This window comes from Colias croceus, chromosome 12, assembly GCF_905220415.1.
Source record: "Colias croceus chromosome 12, ilColCroc2.1".
NCBI classification, from domain to species: domain Eukaryota; kingdom Metazoa; phylum Arthropoda; class Insecta; order Lepidoptera; family Pieridae; genus Colias; species Colias croceus.
The window spans coordinates 7,600,437-7,625,881 of record NC_059548.1 but is presented as its reverse complement, the minus strand read 5'-3'; the positions used below and the strand labels follow the sequence as shown (position 1 = coordinate 7,625,881).

The 25,445-nt window shown below is 30.9% G+C and overlaps 2 protein-coding genes and 1 long non-coding RNA gene across 5 annotated transcripts in view; 2 read left to right on the top strand and 1 right to left on the bottom strand.

The window, feature by feature from the left end:
• LOC123696337 (glutathione hydrolase 1 proenzyme-like) overlaps positions 1–25,445 on the top strand; it is a 40,857-nt gene that overhangs the window by 8,833 nt on the left and 6,579 nt on the right. Inside the window, exons 1-5 of one of the 3 annotated variants that reach the window (XM_045642451.1) lie at positions 2,696–2,898; positions 11,291–11,512; positions 18,610–18,830; positions 21,126–21,315; positions 22,859–23,059. In XM_045642451.1, coding sequence (XP_045498407.1) covers positions 2,792–2,898; positions 11,291–11,512; positions 18,610–18,830; positions 21,126–21,315; positions 22,859–23,059 — 941 coding nt within the window. In that variant the 5' untranslated portion in view covers positions 2,696–2,791. Of the gene's footprint in view, positions 1–2,695; positions 2,899–10,652; positions 10,878–11,290; positions 11,513–18,609; positions 18,831–21,125; positions 21,316–22,858; positions 23,060–25,445 lie in introns of those variants that run through there. The other 2 variants (XM_045642450.1, XM_045642452.1) reach the window with 2 other exon arrangements.
• Positions 7,256–9,229, bottom strand: LOC123696365. Its single transcript, XR_006752063.1, has 4 exons — positions 9,026–9,229; positions 8,529–8,731; positions 8,039–8,168; positions 7,256–7,706 (listed from the first exon to the last, which is right to left on the bottom strand). It is a non-coding gene; the product is annotated as an uncharacterized LOC123696365 (long non-coding RNA).
• LOC123696363 (nuclear protein 1) lies at positions 15,262–15,959 on the top strand. Its single transcript, XM_045642494.1, has one exon. The coding sequence runs from the start codon at positions 15,361–15,363 to the stop codon at positions 15,562–15,564; it is 204 nt and encodes a 67-aa protein (XP_045498450.1). The 5' UTR covers positions 15,262–15,360; the 3' UTR covers positions 15,565–15,959.

The window sequence follows — 25,445 nt, the reverse complement described above, 5'->3', positions numbered from 1 at the left end:
CGGTCACGGCGGATTCGCCTTCTACTTGAACAGATTCAAGCTGAAGGATAATCCGTCGTGTCTATGTCAGCCTGGAGTTGAGGAGACGGTTCCTCACCTGTTACTCGAGTGTCCAATTTTTGCAAAAAATAGATATGCTATTGAGCAAAAATTGGGCATGGCGATGACGGGTGAGAATCTGCCTTCCGCCCTGGGGGACAAGTGTAGGGATGCGTTCCTATAATATTGTAGAAATATTGTAGTCGTAGTGAACCAAAGGAATAGTGTGTGATATTAGTTTAGCTCTTTACTGTGATATAGGATTAAGTTGAATGTTTTTGTGCCGTGTTTTTTTTCTGAATTTTTAAGTAATTATTGTATTTTATTAGTAACTTATACCAGTATTTTTTATTATGTTTTAAAGTTTATATTGTATTTTTATTGTATTTTAATGTTATTCGTGTAAAAAAAAATTAAGCAAAAATGTCTCTGGACTATAATCCAGAGGTGGCGCGAACACCCTGTGATGACGGGTGCAAAAAAAAAAAGCAGTTTTTCCTCTTGGACAATGATTGTCACATTTGTGAGTGATTACACGAAATAATATTAAAACGTAATTAAAACAATCGTGACATAGCATTTTGTGTATTAGTCAGAATTCTGCGTTAGATAAAACGAAAGCATAGACTGGTTTGCACAAGATTTCATAAAGAAAAACAGCATTTGCATGAAATACATAATGTAAAAAATCGGATACGTGCCTCAATTTTATCTAATTGTACCTACCTAAGATAAATTCGCGAGCAATCGTCTGGAACCGCCGTGTGTGGTCAAGTCAAAGGCTTAAAACAATTTCTAGTGGGCAAATAAATCAGTTACGATTTATATTTCAATCTGATGTGTCGTATCAAAGTGATAACACTAAGTTCCGATTAGTGAAATACAAGTGTGCTAAAGCTGATATTATTCCCATAAATCATCAAAAATAGGATATTAAAACTAACTGTTAACATAATAATAGTTTAAGTACATAAATTTTATGAAATCAATATAAAACAAAATATGTTAGAAAATATTTCAAAAGATATTTACGATATTCGTTAGCGTGGAAGCATTTGTCGTTATAGGTACGTTTTTATTTTACACCATTAACATATTTGTGCTAACGTTGGAATATCAAGGTTAGATACACACAAAATTTTGGTTAACATGCCCTTATGAATCATACATTTTTTTAAATTGTTGATGTGTTTTTACAATAAAAAGAAAAAAAAACATATTAAGTAGGTAGGTACATACAGGAACGAAAATTTAATTTCTCTATTAAATTTCACGATCGGTACCAGGACTACATAAATCAAATAAAAGTGATCACATACCTAACTTAGATCATTTGAAGATTTAGCTTGCTCCCATGAACAGCGCGTGCAGTCGATCAGATTGCTTCAGTGTCATAATCCTTTGGGAAATCAGGAGCCGTGATCTCCTGGTACCGTATTACATATCCGATATTTACAATTTACCAATCTACGACATAATCACAATATTACGTATACACAATCACATTATTTATCGAAGGAGGTAAATAAAAATATTTTTTAGAACCTACCTTCAATTAATCAATCTTTGAAATAAGGTTTCTGTCTCGGTTTCAGTAGCTGCTATGGTAACTGTAAGATTAGATTATAAATTTACAATAAACCTGACTAATTATTCAGTAGAATATATTTTTAAGTTTATTAAAAATATAAATATGTAATATTTAAGTTATTTCTAAGAAAAAATAAATTAATTTTTAACTATCTAAATACGTAATAGGTACTACATTACATTGACGAAATAAACAAATATTCATAATCATTATAACTGGTAAATAAATTATAAAGCATGTACCTATAGATTTAACCGTTAACGCATTCACAGAATATTAGACTTTAGAGGATAGCATAACAAATGCCCTTTGTATTCACAAATAATGGATGTGCTTCATAATAACAAATATTAAATTTATATGAATATTATCGTTTCATCTCGATAATTATGTATCCATACTCAGTTGACTGCTCTAAACCTTTTTTGTTTATTGTAATAATATTATTTCTGGAAACATTCGCTTGATAAACATGGATGTTATAAGGAATTTTGTAAACGTAAAGGAATAATTTGAAACCCTTTACATATTTGTTTTCTTAATAATAATACAAAAAATAAAAATGTATCTTGTAGTAGAGTAAGAAATATAATACTTACACAACCAACGTGGAACTCTATATCCATCTATAAGTACATCTAAAAGGAAGTGTATATTTTATAGTACCTATCCACATTCCACTTACATTATAATAATTAATTTTGAAAATTTCTTCTGTAAAGTGTAAACAACAAATGAGTGTCCTTTTAGATTAGACTCACACGCATGACGCAAAGTGCATTGATTATCTATAAAAAGTTAATCAAAGCAAGCTGATAATAATTATAAACATCTACATTCTATAACATTTTAAGGCCTTGAAATATCACAAAATCTTTTACAAAATATAACACGACACTTAGTAACTCTGACGCAAACTAATCAATTCGCTCCATTATTACTTGCGCCAAAACGGCGATAACAAATCGCGATTTACTTCCCCAACCTGTTTGCTATATTATATACGTATTATATCATCCAAGGAGCCTTAGTGACGTATGCTAAGGTCGAATAGTAACATATATGCGTTAACAGTTTTCACGCATACTGTATCACTGCCGCGCTAACTTCCCATTGCGAAGGTTCGACTAATTAATACGGACGTGAATTAAATAGTGCAGAATGTGCGATAGACAGTTGTTGAGGCAAAGTTCGTTAAAAAACGCTAATGGTGCTAGAAGAAAGAGCCGGCATGTTCTAATTAGGCTACCCGAAACGGACAGAGAAAGGTTGGTGCGCTTTTTATTTATGTTTTCAATTTTATATCTAACAAAATTGTTTTAGTTATATTTTTACTTATTACTTACAAATTGTTTTAATTCCCCATATCAAGTAGGCATCAAGTAGGATATCAAGTTTCACGAAAATTGGCTAAGTAAGTAGGTAGTCTTTGGCTGATAGAGAAATATTATTTTACGTAGAGTTAAAATAATGTGAAAACGTTTATTTTTACACGTTTTATATTAGCTTCACCTGTATGTTTGTTTGTAACCGACTTCTTTGGGCGCAATTTTGACCCACTTTAAACGGCCAGATTTCGTTCAAACTTTGTAGATTTATTGAGGACCGATGACAATACACTAATTTGATAAAATTTTCTATTTTTTAGTTCGGCTTTCTATAAAAAGCGTGTTTTTTAGTTTTTTTTAACTATTATTATTATGTAGACATTCTAGTATATCAGAACATGTAAAAGAACAAAACTGCTGCATTAACCTCCTTACATAATATACCTAATTGGTATTTTTTTAATTAAATTAAAATCATAATCATTCTCCTGTGAATTTAATTTATGCTTTGACAAATTTTTGGATAGACTTGTGATAGACGCATAATATGATAATATAATAGACGATTCAGTGGCGACTGGCGAGCACATTGGAGAGTTATTTTAAAAATTATTATAAGATATATAATTATAAGATATAATTATAAGTTATTTTGAAAATAGTTTTGAGTAGTTTCCAACGTCTGTAGTAATAAGTTTAAGATAGGTAAGTATAAATACAAAAGTCTATAACATTGATAAACTATACCTATATAGGTATGGAAGACTGTTTTTATAAATCGAAAATATGTGTGTACCCAAATAACATGGTAATAGTAAAAACTTAAACATTTACAAATATTATTCTACTCTCAGTGAAATTATCTATCGCGTTGAGAGAAAAGTTTTCTATCCATGTGTTTCTAGAATACTATAATATACTAACTGTAATCGATCATGTCAATCATATTAAAATCACACGCAAGCATTTAAATTTAGCAAGCAAAATATATAAACGTTATCATTCTTACTTGAACTGATTAGTTAATTATAGTTCCTGGACATTATTTACATACGAATTAAATTCAAAACCAAGGACTTTAAAAACAAGGTAGGTACTTTGCTCCGCATTTTAAAAATTCAATTTCCATTTGCGTTAAAAAAATAATAAAAAATCCTCTTATTATATTATTTCAGTACGTAAGGAATACGTCGTTTATAAGAATATTTGATAATTAATATGCATTAAATCGATTACAAAGGTTAGTTGTCTGCTAAATTTTGATTACCACTGTTTTGGAAAAGCATTTGGACTTATGGTATCTTAAAATAATATTCATCATGTATATATGTATTGGTTCAATTGCTATCGCTTTTTCATCATGCCGATTTTCCTTGAATTTCTTTTACTTTTTCTCAAGAACAGGTGTCATTCGCCCTTCTCGTAAACTTTCTTACATGCTCACGACATATATAGATATATGTAACATGGATATAAATCAATCAGTTACATTTCCGCAACTGTTGTAGGAATGAGGAAATGGGATATCTAGTGATTAATGAGCAAAAATTAATGCGAATAAAAGTAGTCGGTAGAGATTTTAAATAATATTACGCTTTTTACTTACGTAAAATGTAGTATATTAACGTTTTAGTGCGAATCCAGATTATAATCTATGACTATCTGTTGAAAGATCCAAATTACTGTGCTTGTATTTAAATCCTTTTTTAAGTTTTTATATATGTATGTAACACGTTGTATAGATAATAATGTCCAAAGAAATGGGTTTGATTATGTGATAACATTTTGATTATTAGCTAAAATATTTATCCTATTTTAGATTACAAGCAACTACTTACCTTTTTCCTTTAATAAAATCACATATTTTTTTGTGATAAAGTATTACTTTTTCTTTATAATATTATAGTAGCACTATTACATCTGAAGAAGACTTGTCGTTTTCCTAAGAGCCCCAAATCTCGTAAAATATAAGCTTTTTAAAATCATATATTAGGTAGTTATTTGTTATTAGTTATTACTGAGCATAAATAGTGCCTAAATGAACCAAACATTGCTGTGTAATAATTATGAGAGACTACAAATAATTGCTAAAAAGTCAACTTATATATGTACCTAACTTTTTATTTCATAAACGCTACCCATATTTTATTTAAAACTAGCTGTGCACTCCGGCTTCCGATCTGTGGTATATTGTCGAAGATTGATCGCACCAACTCGTGGGTGCTTGCACAACACTGCTCAAGAAAAAACTTATTTATTATATCAGCCATCAGGCATACACAGACAAACATTTATTTTTATATGTATTCTATTTCATGAAAAAAAAACACATTAAAAACCTATTACAATATTAAGTAACGCTACTAAATAATGACACAAAATATTTTTTTATCATTTCGATCTTATCTGCTGATTACCGCTTTGATCATATGCATCGCTACGTGGCTCTTAAATAAACAAGGTTTTCTGATGATACGGCATGTCTCATAGTTATCACGATTTAATTATCTCATACTGGGACAGTGGGCTTTATTCGAGAATTAGGTAGATATTAATAATTAAGATAACATTAGTCATGCCGAGGGCTGCCAACTATACTGTTTTAAACAGTATTCTACTGTTTTTCACTAAATTATACTTTTTACTGTTTAACAAAAAACAAAATTATTTACAAAATAAAATTATTAAAACCATTTTTAAATATCCTTTTTTAACTTCTACAAATAAAATCTACGACGATACTAAAATAATGAATTTAAAACAATTATACTTTTATAATACGTGTATGTTCATCCACAAAGCGCTACATAAAAATATAAATACAAATATAATATTCTCAACATCAAATCGCCACTATCCTAATAGACGAGCTAGCTATCTTGCCCTCCCGAAGATCCGAACGAATTATGGAAGGCGAACGGCAACATACGAGGGAGCACGTTTCTATAACGGATTGCCAAGCAAATTAAAAAGTGTAAACTCATTCATTGTATTCAAAAAACAATTAGCGAAACACATCCTGGAAGACCACACGCTCAAACTTTGAATGCAATGAATGAGTACCTAACCTAAACTTATGTTTATAGTATGTAACATATTCTAAATTTTTATCTAACGAATGATATTTTTTATAAATACCTATGTTTAAAATTTAAGTTTCTCATGTAAGTGACTTTATGTCTTAATGGGAATAAATGTCTTTAAACCTTTTAAAAAAAAAAGTATACAAAATACTGTTTTCAGCATCAAAATGCAGACACATTATTATGTGTTACATTTAGACGCTCACATTTTTTGTTTATTTAGTCAGAGGGCGCACACTAGGTACAATAAATACTGTTTGTTTTGCTAAAATACTGTTTAATAATTTTCATAGACCTGAAAATACTTTACTTATTTCTTGTAAAAAAAGTTGGCAACCCTTGTCATGCGTAAAATCTACACTTATATCTATGAACTAAATTTGTACTATACTTATTAGTTATTATTTATTATAGGTTATGCCGGGTCCAGACTGGTGAAACGTAACATGCAATGTAACATGCAATGAAAGAATTCACCGTCCACATTGCTGCAATGTATCATGAAAGGTAACACACTTTGTAACAATTTCTCATAGTTTGGACGTCTTGCGCGCGCGAATTGTGCATTACACGCGCATGCTACGAGCATTACAAGCCGCGCGCGGAGCGATCCGAAATTTGTCGGTTTTTCGACGAACACAAAGGGGCGCGTAGCAAAGAGTATAGTAACTATGTATAAGGAAAAGAGAGGCATCTTGCGTGATAAAACGAGAACCCATGAACACTAGCGCCCCAAGCGTATGGCGGGCGCATTAAAAGTGCTATAGATACCTATACGTATATCTATATACGTGCCTATAGGTATTATTGCTATTCTGATAATAATTTATATTGCGTTACCTTTATCACAACTGTATTATTGTGTCGATCTGTTATGCCGCGTACAATCATTGTATGCGTGATATAACCAACCCAAATTTAGAAAGAAGAAAGAAAGAAAGATCATTTATTTGACTCCACAATAATAGACACAGAATACAATAATTAAAATTAAAACAACACAACGTGAAACAAAACAATACAAGTACAATGACAACAAATGAAAGAGTAAAATAAAATAAAATGAAGCCGAAAAGTGGAGCCAAATCAGGTAGCACAATTACACAATTACACAATGCATATAAAAAAATCTAGTTGCGTAATAAATTGGTGGCTGGACTTAAAGCTAAACATTTCCAGGTGATAAAAAATATAACAACAAAACAAATCACTTGACACATTTGAAAATCTAAAGATAATTGGGCCAGGTAAAGAAAAACGCTTTTAAATTAATTGGGAGTTTATTCATTTTTTTCCACACTATATAACTAGCATTCTAGTAGCTTAAGATTATTTATATATTATATATGTATTTGGTTAAGCAGTATAATAACACAAACATAACAAATAAAATAACAAAGTCAAGGCCAACACTTTTTCTTCAGCGGTATAACGTCTTCCTTTAGGTATTTTCAGAGCTTGTTTAAATTGTATTCCAGTAAAAAAAATTCCAGCTTCTGACATTTTTGCTGTGACTTTATGAAATGCCTGACCAGCAACTAATTTTCGGCATTGGCAATTTAAAACTTCTCTCTTTAGCCATACTTTTCTTTAACTTCAATTTTTCTGTTCAATTTGGGACTTTATATTTTTTTACTAAGTATTCATCACAATGTTTTGTGCGACCTATAAAGAAAATAAAAACTTTATTAAAGATATTTTTTTACAAATGAAATCAGTACATTTGAGAGACAAGTGATGTTGTGTCTAAATTTCTGCTTTACTTTATAATACCAAGTTACAGAGTTACTTCAGAATAAACCCACCCAGCACAGTAAATGTAGATTAATACAAATGTTGAACATATAACCCCCCAAATTGGATGTATCTTAGGACCAACTTATCACTCACCAGATATTTTGAATGAGATTTTAAGTATCTTATATTTTGATATGTTACATAATTGCTTCTGCCCATTTAGGTGAAAAGAGCAGTAAAAAAAATAGTAATTATTATACCTTTATCTAAAATTTGCTGATTTAATGGGGACATCATTATCTTCATTTGCCCTTGTCTCATAAGGCCACATCCTTGGCGGAGAATAGTTATGTTCCATGTAAACTGCTATACTCGCAGAATGAAATATACCTGTAAATATTATTAGTAGCAAAGTCAAAAATTACGAAAGATAAAATTACAGAATGTATCATTTTATTTATTTTTTACAATAAGCTTGCAGTTGAGCTTTTTTGGAATGAAAACTGGTTGAAGAAACTAAAGAATAGTGGTAGAGCATTGACTGGTGCTCATCAAGCTAGTTAGTCTACCACTGAGGACTCTGTTACTAAAAGCTTAGTAGTGTTTTACCAGTAGAAATAAGTACCAGTTCCCTAACTAAAAATAGTGTGGTATAAATCCTGTATATTATATATAATAATCCTACCTAAGATAATGATTAATTTTAATTTGATAAATAAAGTACTAACTATAGGTAATATTCAAACTCACCACTAGTAGATTGATGGAACAGATAAATGGAGTAATCGGTGACCTGAAACTTTGTGCTCAGGCTTGAAATGGTAATCACAGTCTCTCTTGTTTCTTTAGATCATGTCAGGCTCAAGATCTTTTAGTCATTCACCAACAATTGACATCCCGATAGCAAACAACTCGTCGTCTTGAAGGGTGAGGGAAACGATGCATAATTGCTCCTGTAAATACATAAAAAACAACCTTTACAGTACAGAAATACGCAATAAACGTTGTGTTCTCCATATTTAATTATTTTTATATACCTAATATATTCAAATAATAAATATACTTATAATTAAATATGTAATACTCAAATATTTAAAATATTTATAATTTTTGTAAAATAGTGATAATATATGGTTATATGCAAACAAAGATGTTCTGCGGCCATGACCGAAACAAACAATAAGGGATACGTACCTACTGGTAGCATCAGTTCATTATAAATAAAATATAATTTTGAGAAAACTTACCCATTTCACTACATCCAAAAACACAATACACCTTCCTCCTAGAAGCCATTTTAAAATTAACAACAAACTCAAGAAATCAAGAATAATTCAAATTTCAGAAAACAAACGGATTATCCTGTGACCTGTCATATCTCGCATTGGACAGGGTTGCCTTTTTCCAAAATTAAAAGTCACTAGCAAAACTAACAAAATCGAAAACGAAAAAAAAATTGTTGGGCACATCGTTTCTTTCATAATCAGTATCAAATCGACCAGTATGGCTGATTTGATACTTTCTGCTATTTTCAAAACGTACCCTGAATTTGTTTATCCCCCAAACGTTCCCCTAAATTCCCTAGATTGAGACAACGTTCTTAGAACGGCAACACTGGTACTGACACTTATGAGAGAAAACGTTTCATTTTCCGCTGTATATAGCACTTAAAAATCGTTTCATCGAATAGATTATATATTTATAAAAGCAATTGAATTTTGTTCTAAATAAAATGATTTTAGTTATTTTTATAGCCATTCTATTCTTTTTGCATAAAAATTTTACGTTCTGCCATCTTCTGAGGAAAAAGTTAATTAAATAGTGCTGCCGAACAGTCAATAGATGTCGCTAGTTTCCTTGTATAATGTACCATACTCTAAGTTTCACCCCCCTGGCGCGTAGTGTGCGCAGAGCAGCCAATGTGGACGGTCGTTTGAGAACGCAACGAACATGGAGGACGAGACTGCGTGGAATTTTTGTTTGGTATATTTTGGTATATTTTGGTTGGATAATTTATGTTTGGTATTATTAATAATGAAGTACTGATAATCGTCATAGCAAGAACGTGGTCTTCGGACTCCATGCTTCGTGTGATCTACCGGTTTGACGCGCACGAAAAAAACGTGTATGTTCGCGGCAGAATGGCGGAAACAGACGAACGCGGGATGTTCGTAGTGAATGCGCGTTAAGAGCGCGCTATGCGTCCACACCAGCAGCGAACATGCAATGAAAGGCAGAATGTTACATTGCATGTTACGTTTCACCAGTCTGGACCCGGCATATAGTATACTTATATATATTATATACATATATTATATAGCTATGTAGGTACATAATATATTATACCCTTTTATTTCGTTATTTAAGGTAAATAAAGCATAATTTTTGGACAGAAACCATTCAACTTATTTTTAAATAAAGTTCTGACGAAAATAAATTAATAAAGTATAAGAATTTTTTTTCAGCGTTTATCGAATGAATTTTTGTATGTTCCTTTTAGACTAGTGACATCTCGTAGTATTTTATGGAACTTCTGTAAATTTATAACGCCTTTCAATTTTGAGAAGCAAATATTTCTTTCATAATAAAATAAACACACACATAGGCGTTATTATATTTATCTATTCATGAAAATTACTGAGTATAAATATAATAGACCACAATGATAAATAGCGCATGGGTAGCTTTCGCCATCTATCGTCATATTAGACCAACTGAAAGTCACCGTCTTGAACAGCTGTTTGAACGATCGATCCCGAACCTGCGGGCAAGTTCACTGCATTATATCATGCAATTTATATATTTTGACAGTTCTTCAGGCCCTCCGTCAGTTGATAACCAATAAAATTCACCGGTATACACTTTTTATAACTACCTGTCGTTATTGTCGTTTAGGGGTGTGAGGCCGCTATGTTTATTACCTGCCTTTTGCTACACGCATAAAACCATGGAGCATTCCTTTCGTAATGGACTGCATAGGCGGCATTTCATAAGCACTCATGCTGATGAGGTTCCTATTGACACAATTCGATTGGTGTCACCTATTAATAGATTTGCAATATTGCAAGGGAATTTTAGCCATGACCATTATCCATCTAAGTAAGTAAAGGATAAATGTTGTGAACTGGAAACCGTACGTTTGGTTTATTAGCTGTTGCGTGGTAAATACTTATCCTTACTTGGTTTCAATTTCTTAACTAAGGTTAATATAAATAAAGATCATTACGAAAAAAACTGTGTCTAAAGTATATATTTATATTAAATGAACTAAGTATAAAATTAAGGCTGTCTTTTTAAGTATTTGTAGACTGAATGAATAAAATATGACAAATTGAATAAATTTATCTGATAATAGGTAGCTCTATTTATAAGCGTGTAGGACAATAAAATTATTTTAGTACCATATCTATGTATTACGATTAAACGAATTTTATTTTTATGTAATTTCCCAATTTACATTAGAATTAAAAACTCATGATTAGATGGCATTAACATAAAAATATTTTTAACAGGCCTACAAAATTGAAGACCAAATTAGTGATAGCTGGCTTAGTGACAGTGATCATACTCTCAGCATTAAGTGGGTATTTTATTGGACGCGCTGACTACAAGAACAGAAAGCTAGCTGAACCACCGGACCCTGTGGAGCCCTTACCACCTTCACCATCATGGCTGCACACCTTCAAACGAGCAGCTGTGTGCACAGATGCGCCGCATTGTTCAGATATTGGCAGGTGAGTCTTATTGTTATTCAATGTATTATTTGTACCAAAGTTATTTCCAGTATATATCAAGCATTGATCATATAATTAGGCGCGAAAGGCGATGTAAAATTGCCTACCTAGTGTCTGCGACTGCGAGATAATCTTTGGGTTCATGAGAAGTAATTTATCGTCAATTTGTTAATATGTAATATTTAACCCCAAAATATATCAATTAATAATATTAGAAAATGTAAAACATCAAATAATTATGCAAGCATCTACAAAAAAATATAATAAAATCATAGATTGGTAATATTATGCTTAAAGTTTGAGCAACTTCGTAGTTCGTACGTTCTTATGTTAATGTAGCTACTCGCCAAGAGATAGCGCTAATAGATTTGTTTCTTGTATTACAAATTTATTCGAAACATTCAGATTATATATTACTGAATATCAAACAAAGTCAAAACAAACGAATAATATAAATTCTTCATTGAAACAATTATAATCAGTAAAAAAGGTCAGGTTTGATATTGCTAGCGTGATGTAAATGCAGTCTGCACTTTGTTTATATTTTACACAGGTAAACACAAATGTGTAATTTACAATGGATTTGTATGTGTGCAGGTAATGTTACCATCTTCGAGATCTTTCCACATTTTCTAAGAAAAAATAAAGTATTGTCGTAGGACGTAGGGTAATATTAAGTTACGTCATATGTGATTGTTTTATTTAATACATCACAAAAAAAAAACTTGATAATGAACCTTTGCGGAAAGTAAGGTAGATACCTACCTACCTGGTGGTGTTTTTTTTCGTATTATAAACTTGTTTTATGTGTATAAACTATAATATCATTAATTTATGATGCAAGTAAGAAAGTGCAGTTTTATGAGAAATAGATAATTACCTAAGTATTTCTATTTCGGGGAAATTACATAATATTATATACCTATTAATTCAAACCAATTTACCTACCTACGTCTTAATATATTGGAATGTCTTACTCTAAGACGTGAATTTCATTATTGATCTCATTTAAAATTTTTATAGCAAAATTTTCTTTTATACTTACCTACTGTTTATTTTTAATCGTTGCATAATTTCGCGTGAAAAGTCAATAACGGTATGGTATCATCAAGAAGCTTATATCTTATACACTGGAGATTTCGGTATGAACATTTGACGTGTAACAAGAAAATTGTTGTGTTTTATCACTTTCACACCTAACTTGGTATTGCCACTGTTAATACGAAGTTTTCCCAAGGCTACTATGTATGCCGTAATATTCTGTGCAAAAGGTTAGTTTTTGTACATGAGTTTGTTGATAAATTGCCAACAACGTCATTCAGAAGCATTGTTGGATGAGACAATTATTATTTCTGCTAAATAAAATAAGTATCGGACTAATTATTAAAAAGCGATACTCCCTGATTATGGGTAGTTACCATAATAAAATTGTAGCAACTCTCACTTTGACAATATGGCATAAGTGTCAAAAAAATTGCGTCGCTTCGAATATTTAAGTTAATATTGTTGCGTATTTAATAAATATTTTCCGAATATAAATAATGTATTGCATTGTGAAAAATTGCAGAAGTGTTTGGACACCAAATTCTGGCATAGAATTTCACAGGCAAGTGTATATTTACGTTATTTACAATATTCCTCAATACTGCTGCATTTACCTGTTAAGAATCATTTCAATGGCAAAAATTGTAAAATTTTGCATCATTTTAGAAAGCAGTCATGTTAAATTTGTTATTTTCCTAATACTTTATCATTTTTCAACAAGTTTTCAATAAACAAAATTAACAAGTAAGGTAACCATGATGACGAGTTTTTATGGATAGTGAAGAGAATATATTGTAATAACAATATTATGATGAAATTTAGAACACCATTTTCAAGATTTTTACTAGTAATGAAACAACACTCGACATCGGTATTGCACTCATAATATGTAATTCTAATGGGTACCATTCACAGGCGCACCCATCCGCTGGATTTGTAGCTGGCTACAAGTCCGCGGACCAATCTGCGTGTGTATGTGTAGTTGTGCGCGGCTCGCGGCTCGGCGCGGCGCTCGCCGTGTAGTGAATGCCGGGCTTAAGATTGTTCGTTTTTACATTGAAATTTATACTTTTTTAACTTACCTCATATTTTTTGTTTTAGGTATTTCAGCTTTCCAAAAAGGAAAATAAAAAGAAATATATACGTGCCCATCAAGGGTAAAATTACTGAGGATTACGACCCCGAAAAAAATACCTTTTGAAAAATAAACTTAGTTGTGCAAGGCGTTTATTATAAACAGTTTTTCTTTGATGATTTTGGCTTGAAATTGACCCGTCGAAGCAACGCGTTTAAAAAGAAAGATCTGAGTAGCTTACAATTTGGTAAACAGCATCTGATGCAAAACACAACTTTCCTCTATTTACAAAGGATGTTAATGCTATATATCGGTTCATATCCAGGCTTTGTAGCCAAGAGTTATTTAAAACTATCATTCTATACCAATTAAAATTGTATGTACCTATAAAGTATGGCCAGTAATATTATAATATAATTAATACTGTTAAAAATATAATATGTCGTTATTATTTATAGACCATGATTTTTAGTTTTTTCTATTTCGAAAAATCCTGAATATACAAACCAGTGTGGTCAACCACAGAAAGAGACAAAAAACAACACTGACGTCATTCAAGGTTATATTTTCTTGTGACAAGTCAATGGTCATAGTGCAATCTCCAGTGTATTAGATATAGGTAAACCAGAATCTGATGGCAATTAGGGAAATCAAAATTTTGAGTGTGCAACCCTAGGGAAAATGGACTGAACGATCTTGATACTGCTTATTTTTATTTTGTCCTCAATATCATTAGTCACATTACATAAGTGGACAATACTGTACTAAATAATGAGATATCCACTTAATATTATGTAGGTACATACTTACATGTATAATATACAATTATACATATTACTTTTATACAGGTAATACATATTATTATTAACACATACCTATATTTGTATATTATTCATTACCAGTATGCCATGTGAAAATATCGATATAATGATAATGTAGATCAAAACTGCTTATAATTTTTTATAAATAAAATAAAAATAAAATAAAACTATGTTTATTTTCGTAAGTATTAACAGATAAACACATTATAAAATTGACCTGGACAGCTTGGACTTGACGAATAGCCGAATTGGAAACTCCTGTAATAAGTTTTCATAAAATTATATTCTAATCAACAAACAATATTATTATATTATTATTTACCTATATATAATATTTTTTTAATTTAAAGTATCAAAACGGGTAAGTCCAATTTACCAATAAAATCTTTAAAATTGAAAATTGTGATGTGTTTGACCCTTCTTCATCGAATGTTTTTCTATACACATTATAAACAACACCTCTTGCTTGTGATCACAGCGGCTTTGTCGACATTTTCGAAGATTTTTTAGACAAAATCCTAAAAATTATTCATTTACTGCTAAAAAGACAAATAATTTGACAACCAATTTGATAGTTGTCAAATAAGTTGCCACATGAAAATCTTTGATTTCTTAAATATAAATATGCCATCAGATTCTGGTAGACCTATATAAGCTTCTTGGGTATCATTAACCGGCTTACAAACACAAATACAATTTCACTTGTGTTGAACCGGCGCGGCTCAAGTCCAACCAATCACACTTCGAGACTTATCGACGCGCATGCGGTCAGTGACGTGTCTCTAGCAGTCTATAAAAGCGACGCGCCGGTACTGCAGACAGACATTTTGTTGAAGCGAAATCTACGGTGACATTGTCAGCGCTATAAATTACGTGTGAATTTTACTGTGAAGAAATAAATTTTAAATATGTCTGAGGCTTTCTTTGATGAATACGACTACTACAACTTCGACCACGACAAGCACATTTTCTCCGGTCACAGTGGCAAGCAGCGTACAAAGAAAGAGGTGAGCGAGCACACCAACCACTTCGATCCATCAGGACATTCGAGAAAGATCGTTACAAAATTGGTTAACACCGAGAACAATAAGAAGGCTGCTAATAAGCATTAGATGTGTTAAAATAAATAAAGACTATGGCGTGGAAAAGGATTGCTGATTTGCCAAGCGGAAGGAGGACGTTATGGCGAAAACCCGAAACGATTTCGGGGAGCTCGTCACTGAGATCAGTGGGACACTCCGAGCGAATAATGCTTTCTCAGGACCTTTATTTTGCACATTATAATGCAAGTGTAAGATGGCGGAGCCGCCGCACTTAGCTTCGTGCACCGGGATTTCATCCTACAATGAATACAACACCGTTCCAACGACTGATCTCAACCCAATGGGCTTGTTATAAAGCTCAAAATTGCTGTGTTATTATTTCTAGTTAGATTTATTACGTTATTTTATCGTTTCGATGATCTAAAACTACTGTAATGTAAGTCTAATAAAACTATACAAAGATATTTCTGTTGTATTATTATCGACCCAATGTTTTTGTTTTGTACGTGACTTATATCGCGAGGTCATTAGCTATGAGTCGATCTGCCTACGCAGTACGCAGTCGCTGTTTACATACAAAAACAACCTTGAAATACAGACAACGTGACCTCGCTTACTAATATTGACTTTTCTGCGATTTAAAACTGCGATAGGTTTTTAAGGATTTCTGAGCTATCCTTCCCTCTGATAAAGTATTAGTCAAAATATATTACTAATGAGTAAGTCTATGTATCCATTTATTATCATAATATTATAATTTATGTTGACTAGATAATTAAATTATTCAGTGCCTTTGTGAAAGGTCTGCATTGAAAGAATCACATTATTTACCATTCAAGCAACGTGCTCGCCACCAAACTTATAGATAATTCAAATACAAATTTGGTTTTTATTAAAAGGGTAGATAGGTATATGTTAATAAACTTTAGGTAGGTACCTATTAAAAAAATGAATAAACTTTTCCTAAATTCCTACTGTAATGTAGTTCAATCTAATTTTTTTTTACTTTGCCCAATGCCCGTACCTACTGTAAACGAAACTCCTAATAATTGTAGAACTGTCAACTGATGTGGGTAATATTTCTCCCACAGATTTCTCCTAAAACGTAGGTACCTACCTAACTATTTAGTATTCTGTGCTACTACAACCACAGATTATTAAACAGTGCTACAACCATTAAAAAAAATATTTTTATTTGGAATCAAATTAGTGACCCTTATCATGATTTTCCTTTAATTCCTCGAGAAACAAAACAGTAATATACCTAGGTACATTGGGCTTAAGTAAATTTCTTCTTCTTCTTCCAGCTTCGGCGATTTTTTTTTTTTTTTTTGCCCCTTATTACAGTTACAGTTTACACTTATTCTTGTGCATAAAATTGTGCTAAAATACTTTATGCGCCTAATATCAGGCTATAATAACAGGTTATAATAGAAAGAAATAGAGGACCTAGATATATAATTATTATTAATCTTGAACAATACTAACGTGAATGAGTTATATGTCGTATAGGAATCACGTGTTGTGGAAACCTTACTAGATGCAGTATCTAATATCTATTCGTTTTAAAGTCGATCTTTTAACAAGATTTATTTAAAAACTAAGTACCTATAAATAAGTAGTTAAATTACGAAAGGGTAGGTACCTAATTGTGAATTACATAATTTAGATTTTAGAACGTGACGTTCTTAGGTGACGTTATCCTAAAATGTAATTTAATTTGATAAAATATGATTTTGACATTTAGTTTTTACTTTAAGAAATATTTAAAAGATATTATATTATATAACAAACAATAGAGGTACCTACCTACTTACAAACATTCTGAAATTCTTCTATTGTATTTGTAATTTGTATAGGTACTATTTTATATATTTTCTGCGGTTTAAAATTTCATTATTTATTGATTGATTATTATCTAGCCACAGGCGACATCTATCAAGTTTTTTTACGATAAAGTTAGCACTATTGATCAGTGACCGAGACTTATTTTTAGATTTTATTTGGCAAACAATATCTCCATTGCAACATTTACATCACGTGACATTGTTTTTATTATAATATAATACAATATTCTGGCCATTTATTAGATAACAATTTAAAGGTATGTTCGAATACCTAAATTAATTTATACATATGCGTAGTCTATGTTAAAGTATTGTTATCATTATTATTGTAAGCTTCTTAACGTCTTATCAATAACAAAACAAAAAACAATAACAAACTTATCTATGCTCGTATCTACTCGTATTTCAGAGATTACCTACATACTTACATCATTTAATTTGACGTTTTACTAATTTTATTAAACTTAATTGATTATCTATTTACCTCCTATAAATTACCTGCCTTCCTTGCGGATATACTATATAATCACACAGAATAATAAATCCAATTATTTCTTGCTTGAGCATTAAGTGGCATTAATTCATACCTTGTGCATAGTTTAAAAAAAGATTTTTTTTTCAAAATTATCACCTTTTGGTAAAACTGACTAAAGATTTTTTTATGAATAACGATAAATTAAAATAACAGTAGCAAAACCAAAACATTTCTTATTAATTATTATGAATCTTAATTATTATGACACACAGCCAATACCTACTCAATACTCATACGTGGTTCATTAGAATGACGAAATATTTTATCCTCCTACTAAGGGTGACGTACCTCTACATGTTGACGCTGCGGCTCTTGCATCATAGTTGTTGATCAGTTTAAATATTTTGACTGTAATCCCTATATCTATTGATATCTATTGATTACTTGGATCTAAGATATTTTGACGTAGTATTTGAATAATCAATAATTATAATAAAAGGATATTACTTAGGTAGGTAATTCTGGTTTGTTCAAATGTTTAAAATTAAAGACGGTGTCCAATACTTATTCCTTCATTTGATTGGCTTGCATTATGGCTTGCATTGATTGAAATAATAAAATGTAAATAAATTGGCAGAAATATCTAAATATATTCACTATAGTTGAAATTTAATAAAATTCTCGATCTCATAATATGCATACTTAGATTAAAGAACAAAATATCTTTTAGCCCGTAGAACCCAATCATAATTAACCCAAATTATTAAACCTAAAAAATAAAATTTTCAACAGGCACATACTTTCCATAAATGGGTCCGCCGTGGACGCAACGATAGCGGCCATGTTCTGCAACGGTCTTCTAAACCAGCAGAGCATGGGCTTGGGAGGGGGCTTCTTCATGACTGTGTACATAAAAGAAGAGGAGAAAGCGTACACTGTGATAGCAAGGGAAAAGGCACCAGCCGCTGCCACGCAGGATATGTTCCATGGAAACTACGAGAAGGCAACTAAAGGTAAGAAGTAACTAATGACTAATCTAGAAGGATGGATCGACCGTACTCTTTCTAGAAGATTCGAGAATATTTTTGTCCGACAGCGCCTCGTGGTATCATCTTCTTCACCGAGCTGTTGTTTTTATCATATGTATGTGGTAACTGGTAAGTATCTATTTTTGATTAGGTAGGTAAGTACCTACCTATACAATTTCTTAATTTATTGTAAGCTTAGTTAAGTTTTAACTAATTATATTACCGTCAAAACGTCGTAACTATTAGCGTCCAAAATAATTCATGTTATGGAAGGATTATTTTATAACAAAACATCTGTATTTGTATTTAAATAAATTTCTATTTCGGTTGCTACGCGGGATCGGGGTCATAGCATTTCAAAATAGAAATGTTTCAAACTTTGAAACGAAGCAGTCGATACTTATAATACCTATATTATATTATAATAATAAATGAATTATGACTTATTAATAATATAATAACAGGAATTGCTTATAAAGACTGGGATAAAACTATATTATGATAATATATTATTGTCTAAAGAAGCATTTAGAACCACGACACCTACTTTAATAATTATTGAGTATTTAGTTTGAATTTACTCATAAAATGATATTTAGTTATATCAAGAAAAGAGATTAGTCACATCCATTTGTGATACAATAATTGTGATTAAAAAATACAGAGATCACTGCGTAGTGATAAGGCCGCCCTTTGTGCTTTTTAATCTTATTTTTTTTTGTAACCTTTATGTATATTTTGTCTCTTGCACAATAAAGTGTTAAATAAATAAATAAATACAAATAAATAAATATGTTTAATAAGTAGGTAACTAAAGGTATTCTTTATTATGAGAAAATCAAAATTAACAAGCTTCAGCTTTGTTTATTTGCTTTCAGTGTTTTCCTAAAACGACATGAATGATGAAGTAGTTTATCATTAATTAATTACTAAGTATTATTATATTTTAAACATTGCAAGTGAATAACGATTACTACATGTGTAATCTAATCAGGTTATCATATTCATTTACTGCTTATTGTTATAAATATCATATGAATAAACAACTATCAGGTTAAATACAATAGGAAAATATATGAAACAATCATTTTCTGGTAAAGTACCAGGGCGATGACCGTGATTCAGGCTACTCGTGTTGGAAACAATCATTCGTAATTAAAATTGCCTTCCTTTTAACATGCGATTTTATAGCTTTGTTAACAAATTCACAATGCTTTCGAATGCAGGATTACCAAACAACAACACAAAGGAGGAACAATAACCCAGAATATTTGATAATTCATACAATGTATACCTACCAACATTTTCTATTTTATACACTTGTATTTAGCTTGATTTAAAACCTAAAACAAAATGAATTAATTCAAGCTTGATGTGACTTCTTCGGGTCACAACTCACATTGAATAATTTTTTATTACCTATTTTTTTTTCAATTATTACTGAGGTATTTATTAGTTCCTGTGCGTTCAATAGAAATCCTTTAACCTTGATGAAAAAGTGTACAGATAACAGTCTGAACAAAAGATTATTCGATAATAATAATAAAGCAATACAAAAAAATAAACAGTTGAGAGTAGGTGAAGGTAGAAAAGTATGTAGATATTATACTGTGTAATTTGTAAATTATCTGTTATATAGAGGCTTCGCAGAGTTTCCAAGATAAAAAACAAATACAATAAATATCGCATGTTTCAAATGTTGCAAACATTTTGCGTAAAATTTCTCCAAAGCTTTCTCTTCGATCTGGTTTGGCAATCGACTGCAGTAACTTTATACCGAGTTCATATGAGCACAAATTTCTCTTCTTTGTCGCACATGGTTGATGGTAATTACTCCTGCAGTAGTGATAAGAGAATCATCTATCATTTTCTTTGGCTATTTAGATTGTTAACATTATATTAAGATACTGATATGTAATAAGAAAAATACTAATATTTAGCGTCCGTAATCTTCAGATACCTGCCTAGTCAGTTATTTTCTTGGCTTAAACTACAAAAGTTATAATTTCTTTACCTAATCATAAAGCATAATATCTTAGCATTTTCAAGATTGCCTTAAATTTTATTTTAAAGGTATAAGTAGATAATATGTTAATACTTATGTAAACTCAATGATACAAACGACTTTATAAATTAGGGTAAAATTTATTAAAAGTTGGGGCAATATTTTTCTTTCCCTAAATTCTAGACTTAGCCGAACCCGGTAAAACATATTTTGATTACCGTAGAATAGGTACCTTATAGCTAATTATTATATATTATATTTAAGAAAATTTTCAGGCCCTTTGGCGATGGGAGTGCCAGGGGAACTCCGAGGCATGTGGGCAGCTCACAAACGCTGGGGCAAACTGCCCTGGGTGACCCTTGTTAAACCTACCTTAGAGTTTTGTAAATATGGATACACTATATCCAAACCCTTGTACGACGGACTGGAAATTGCGCCTTATATCAAACAAGATAAACATTTAAGGTAAGAATTAAAATTCATTGCATTTCGGCGTACCTATCTAATGATAAAACACTTGAAATATCTATGATATACAGGGCAAGTGTGTCGAAGTGAAACCCATTTATTTATCTATTAGTAACGAGGTATAGTATTTTCATGCTCATAAACTATTGTTGCTATACTGTACTTTGTGGCTCAATAGCCGATAGCCAAACAAAGCTGTACCATAATATCTATAAATTAAATCACATTACAATTATGACATACTGAAATGGTTTCATAGAAACACATTATTCATACGCTTTTTATACTTATTCACAACCACAATGTACCAATTACATTATACATTATTCTATTCGTAGTTAGCTGTTAACCGTCTTGAATCTGAAGCAGGAAGCTTCGCAAATACAAGGTAATAGATAAAATCATAAGATTGGAGTTCGATGAACTATATTTAATTATTTACTTGTAGATCCACTTTTTGTTACTAAGAGATATATATTTGACTCCAAAAAAATTGTGAGCCCACACCATCAGTATTTTGTGCTCATACCAACAATTATTTAGGTATAAATATTTTTTTAACTGGTAGAGTGTTTCGTTTAGCGAAGCTATGAACCATAGAAAATAAACATTATCAACAGAGAAAAGCGAGCACGATGTATGCAAATATTAAAACCGAGTTAACTGGCAAATAAATAAATTTAAAAAGGTGAATATTTACCTATATTTTATGCCAAAATAAAAGCGAGTTTTATTTACGCATCAGGAAAACAGCGCAGAACCTTGAACCTTGTCGCATTTGTCCGCTTGGTCCTTATTCAGTAAACCGGAAATAAAATGGTCACATGATCTATCCAATATCTTTGTCAACAAGGAATATCAAATACCACCAAAAAACAGAATGTAATACAATATATCTCTCAAATATAAGATAGAGAGGGATTGTTATAGGTATGCAGTCGTTATTATATTGTGTATAGAATTTTCTTATTGAAATGTAGATAAATTTTACTTCGAGATGTTTAATAGCAGCTATATGTAGATAATGCTAATGTAATAAATGTATTTTTTGCACCATATAGTTACTGACAACGCCAGCATATTATCAAGGTTTTCTACTCATAAATATCTCGAGAACTAATAACTTGTTCTTGTATATATCCATGTCATTGTCACTATTTATTTATGCATTATAAAAAAGGTAACCCAACAGCCCTTTATCTTAAGGGAAGCTACACCGCATCGCCTATTAGCAAACAAATAATTACAATGTGCAATGGTATGGTTATTGTAAAAGAGCTAGCAGATCCGAAGCTTCACTTGTCAGAAGGGGTAAATTTAAGGGGTAAATTTTTGATAGGTATATACATCAGGTTACATGCATTACATATTGCAGGATAAAACAGCTCTATAATACTACCTACATATCGTGCAATTTGCAAAAAAGGTTTTTTCTCGTTTATTTGTCTACACCCATTTAATGACTAGGTACGCTGCGCGAACGTGACTCAAGTCATGCCTTGCTCGACTACCGCATTAAAAAATGTTTTATTGTTTACAGCAAAACGTATGTGAACAAAGATAAACAGTTTCACAGACCTGGAACAAACGTGAAACCCAGTGAAGCCTTTTGCAACACTCTCGAAAGGATAGCAGAAAAGGGTGGTGATGAATTATACAATGGAAGCCTGTCTGTTGAGTTCTTGGAAGACTTACGGGAGGTTGGAAGTATCATAACTGCTGAGGATCTTAAAAATTACCAGTAAGTATTTTTTTCGTATGCTACAATAGACTTGTTACGTCATTTATTATATTATATTGTCATCATAAATAATAACAAATTGCCTATTACATTCGGATATAAAATAGATTCATGAGATGATTACGCTTTGGGAACAGCATTGTTTTCCATAAACACATTTATATAACGAATAAACATACTTGTTTATCACTAACTTCGCACCTGCAGACCGGCTTTTTCGCATTTCACGACGACAACTTAATTTCCGTAGTTTCAAATATTTAAATGAAAAAATATTCAAATATTTCGATGATTTTTATTTCGATTCTATTCTGTTCAGTAGCGCGTAGTAATATTTATGTATTAACAATATTCTGCTTATTACATACCTAAATAGTTTCTAATAAGCCTTTTAAGGACTTGCGCCCTTAAAACCGGAATGTCAAAGGTTGAAATATTTTTTGCTGAGCTATTTCCATGTAGGTCAAAAACATTCCTAAAGTTATGGGGACGCTTGCTCAATAAATATCAGGTAAACTGTTAAAATATTACACAACTATTAAAAAAATACATTATATTATTAAAGTCTTAGGTACTGTTAACTGCGAATGGAAATATAAATATGTAAAACTTCTTATATTTAATTAAGAGAGAGCTTATTTTATGGCGTTTGATGTAAATTGCACGTGGTATCTGCGGAAGTACGGCGCCTGTTTTAATAAAAGCTTTCACCGTTTGTGTGATACATTATTTAAAAATTATTACCTATTTAATTATATATCTTAATATTTATTTCAAATTCAGGATTCGGATTAAATTCATATTATTTCAATACAAGTGAGTAATTTCAATTCGCATAAGAAAGTTTATGACCTTATATAATGCGTTTTGTTACACATACCTGTCTCGCCGATAAGTTGTTTTTTTTTAATTTTGTCGCCTCATAGTCATAAACCATTTCGTTACACGTTTTTTGCTAAAATACCCCACAAATATGTAAAATGTAAATCAGTTAAATGCGAAAAACCTAAACATATTAAGTCCCAAGTCCCAAAGGATTAAAAATCTACTTTTATCTAATTGTAGTAAGTATTTATTTTCACGATTCATTTATTTTAAACATGAAATATATTTCTAGACACAATTTTTGAAATCGTTATTTTCTCTTCTAAAAGACACCATAAGCTTGCATAATACTACTACCTACTTGCACTTTATTTATATTATTTTATAATTATTATATCCATGCTAGTTAAGCCATTAAGACTTAATCAATTAGAATACAGAGATGAATATAGAATGAGAATGTAGGTATATAATACATAACTATTTATTATTGTGTTTTATATTATCATAATTCAAATTATTCATAATTAAAAACATGAATGAGCAATAACTTTTATTTCACAATTTTATCATAAATTTACAAATTTCATATGAAATTCCTACATATTACAGCTGAATAAGTACCTAAGCATAAAAACCAAGTTAAATGAAAACACGATGAATCATCGATATAACATCGATACAAGAAATATATATTGAATATTTCATCACTCTAGTATTCGTATTCTAGAAACTTTATATATTATTTATTTGTTGTTTTTTTGATACCTAAGTAAGAAATATATATGTAGGTACATATATACATTTTTATAGATCCTGAAAAATACGAAAATACTAAGTGAAAACACGTTTTTAAGTAATACATTGTATTTTCATTTTTAAGGACGCTGTCACAAATCTGCGTTACTCAAATTTAGGTATCTAACGTCGCCACGTGGTTCGCGGGAACATCGCGCTCACGTAAACATAGCGCATTCCATTTTATAGACCATCTTCATACTTGATATTATTTTTTTTATATTTTTATTGAAATTGATTCCAGAAGATTACTGGGAACTTTAAAAATTCATTTTGTTACTATTATTAGTAGGTACGATCCTTACAAGTATTTTAGTGTATTCAACCAACTTAAAAAAGTGTGACTATTTTACAACAATTTGAATATGAATTGTATTATTGTATACAATATCGAAGCTTTTTAAGAAATGTATAAAATACTTTTTTAAGAATTATTATCATACATAATATTATATGTTACCGGCAATATATTAAACCCGGCATTGTAAGCAATTCTTAGTAAATGTATGTTATTCCGAGAAACAGTCGGAATGAAATAAATTAAATTCGTTACCACACATTCACATTACCTATATCTTTAAATATGAACTTTTCCTAAGTAGCAAACACATTTGCAAATGTGGGTGGTTTTTGGGGTAGCTATTAACCAATATGAGGTCAAAACTAAAATCCAAGATGGCACCGACGAAAATTTGAAATCTTTTCGTCATGGGTGTCATTTTCAAGGAGTTGGAGTAGCTATTAAATAAGTATTAATCAATAT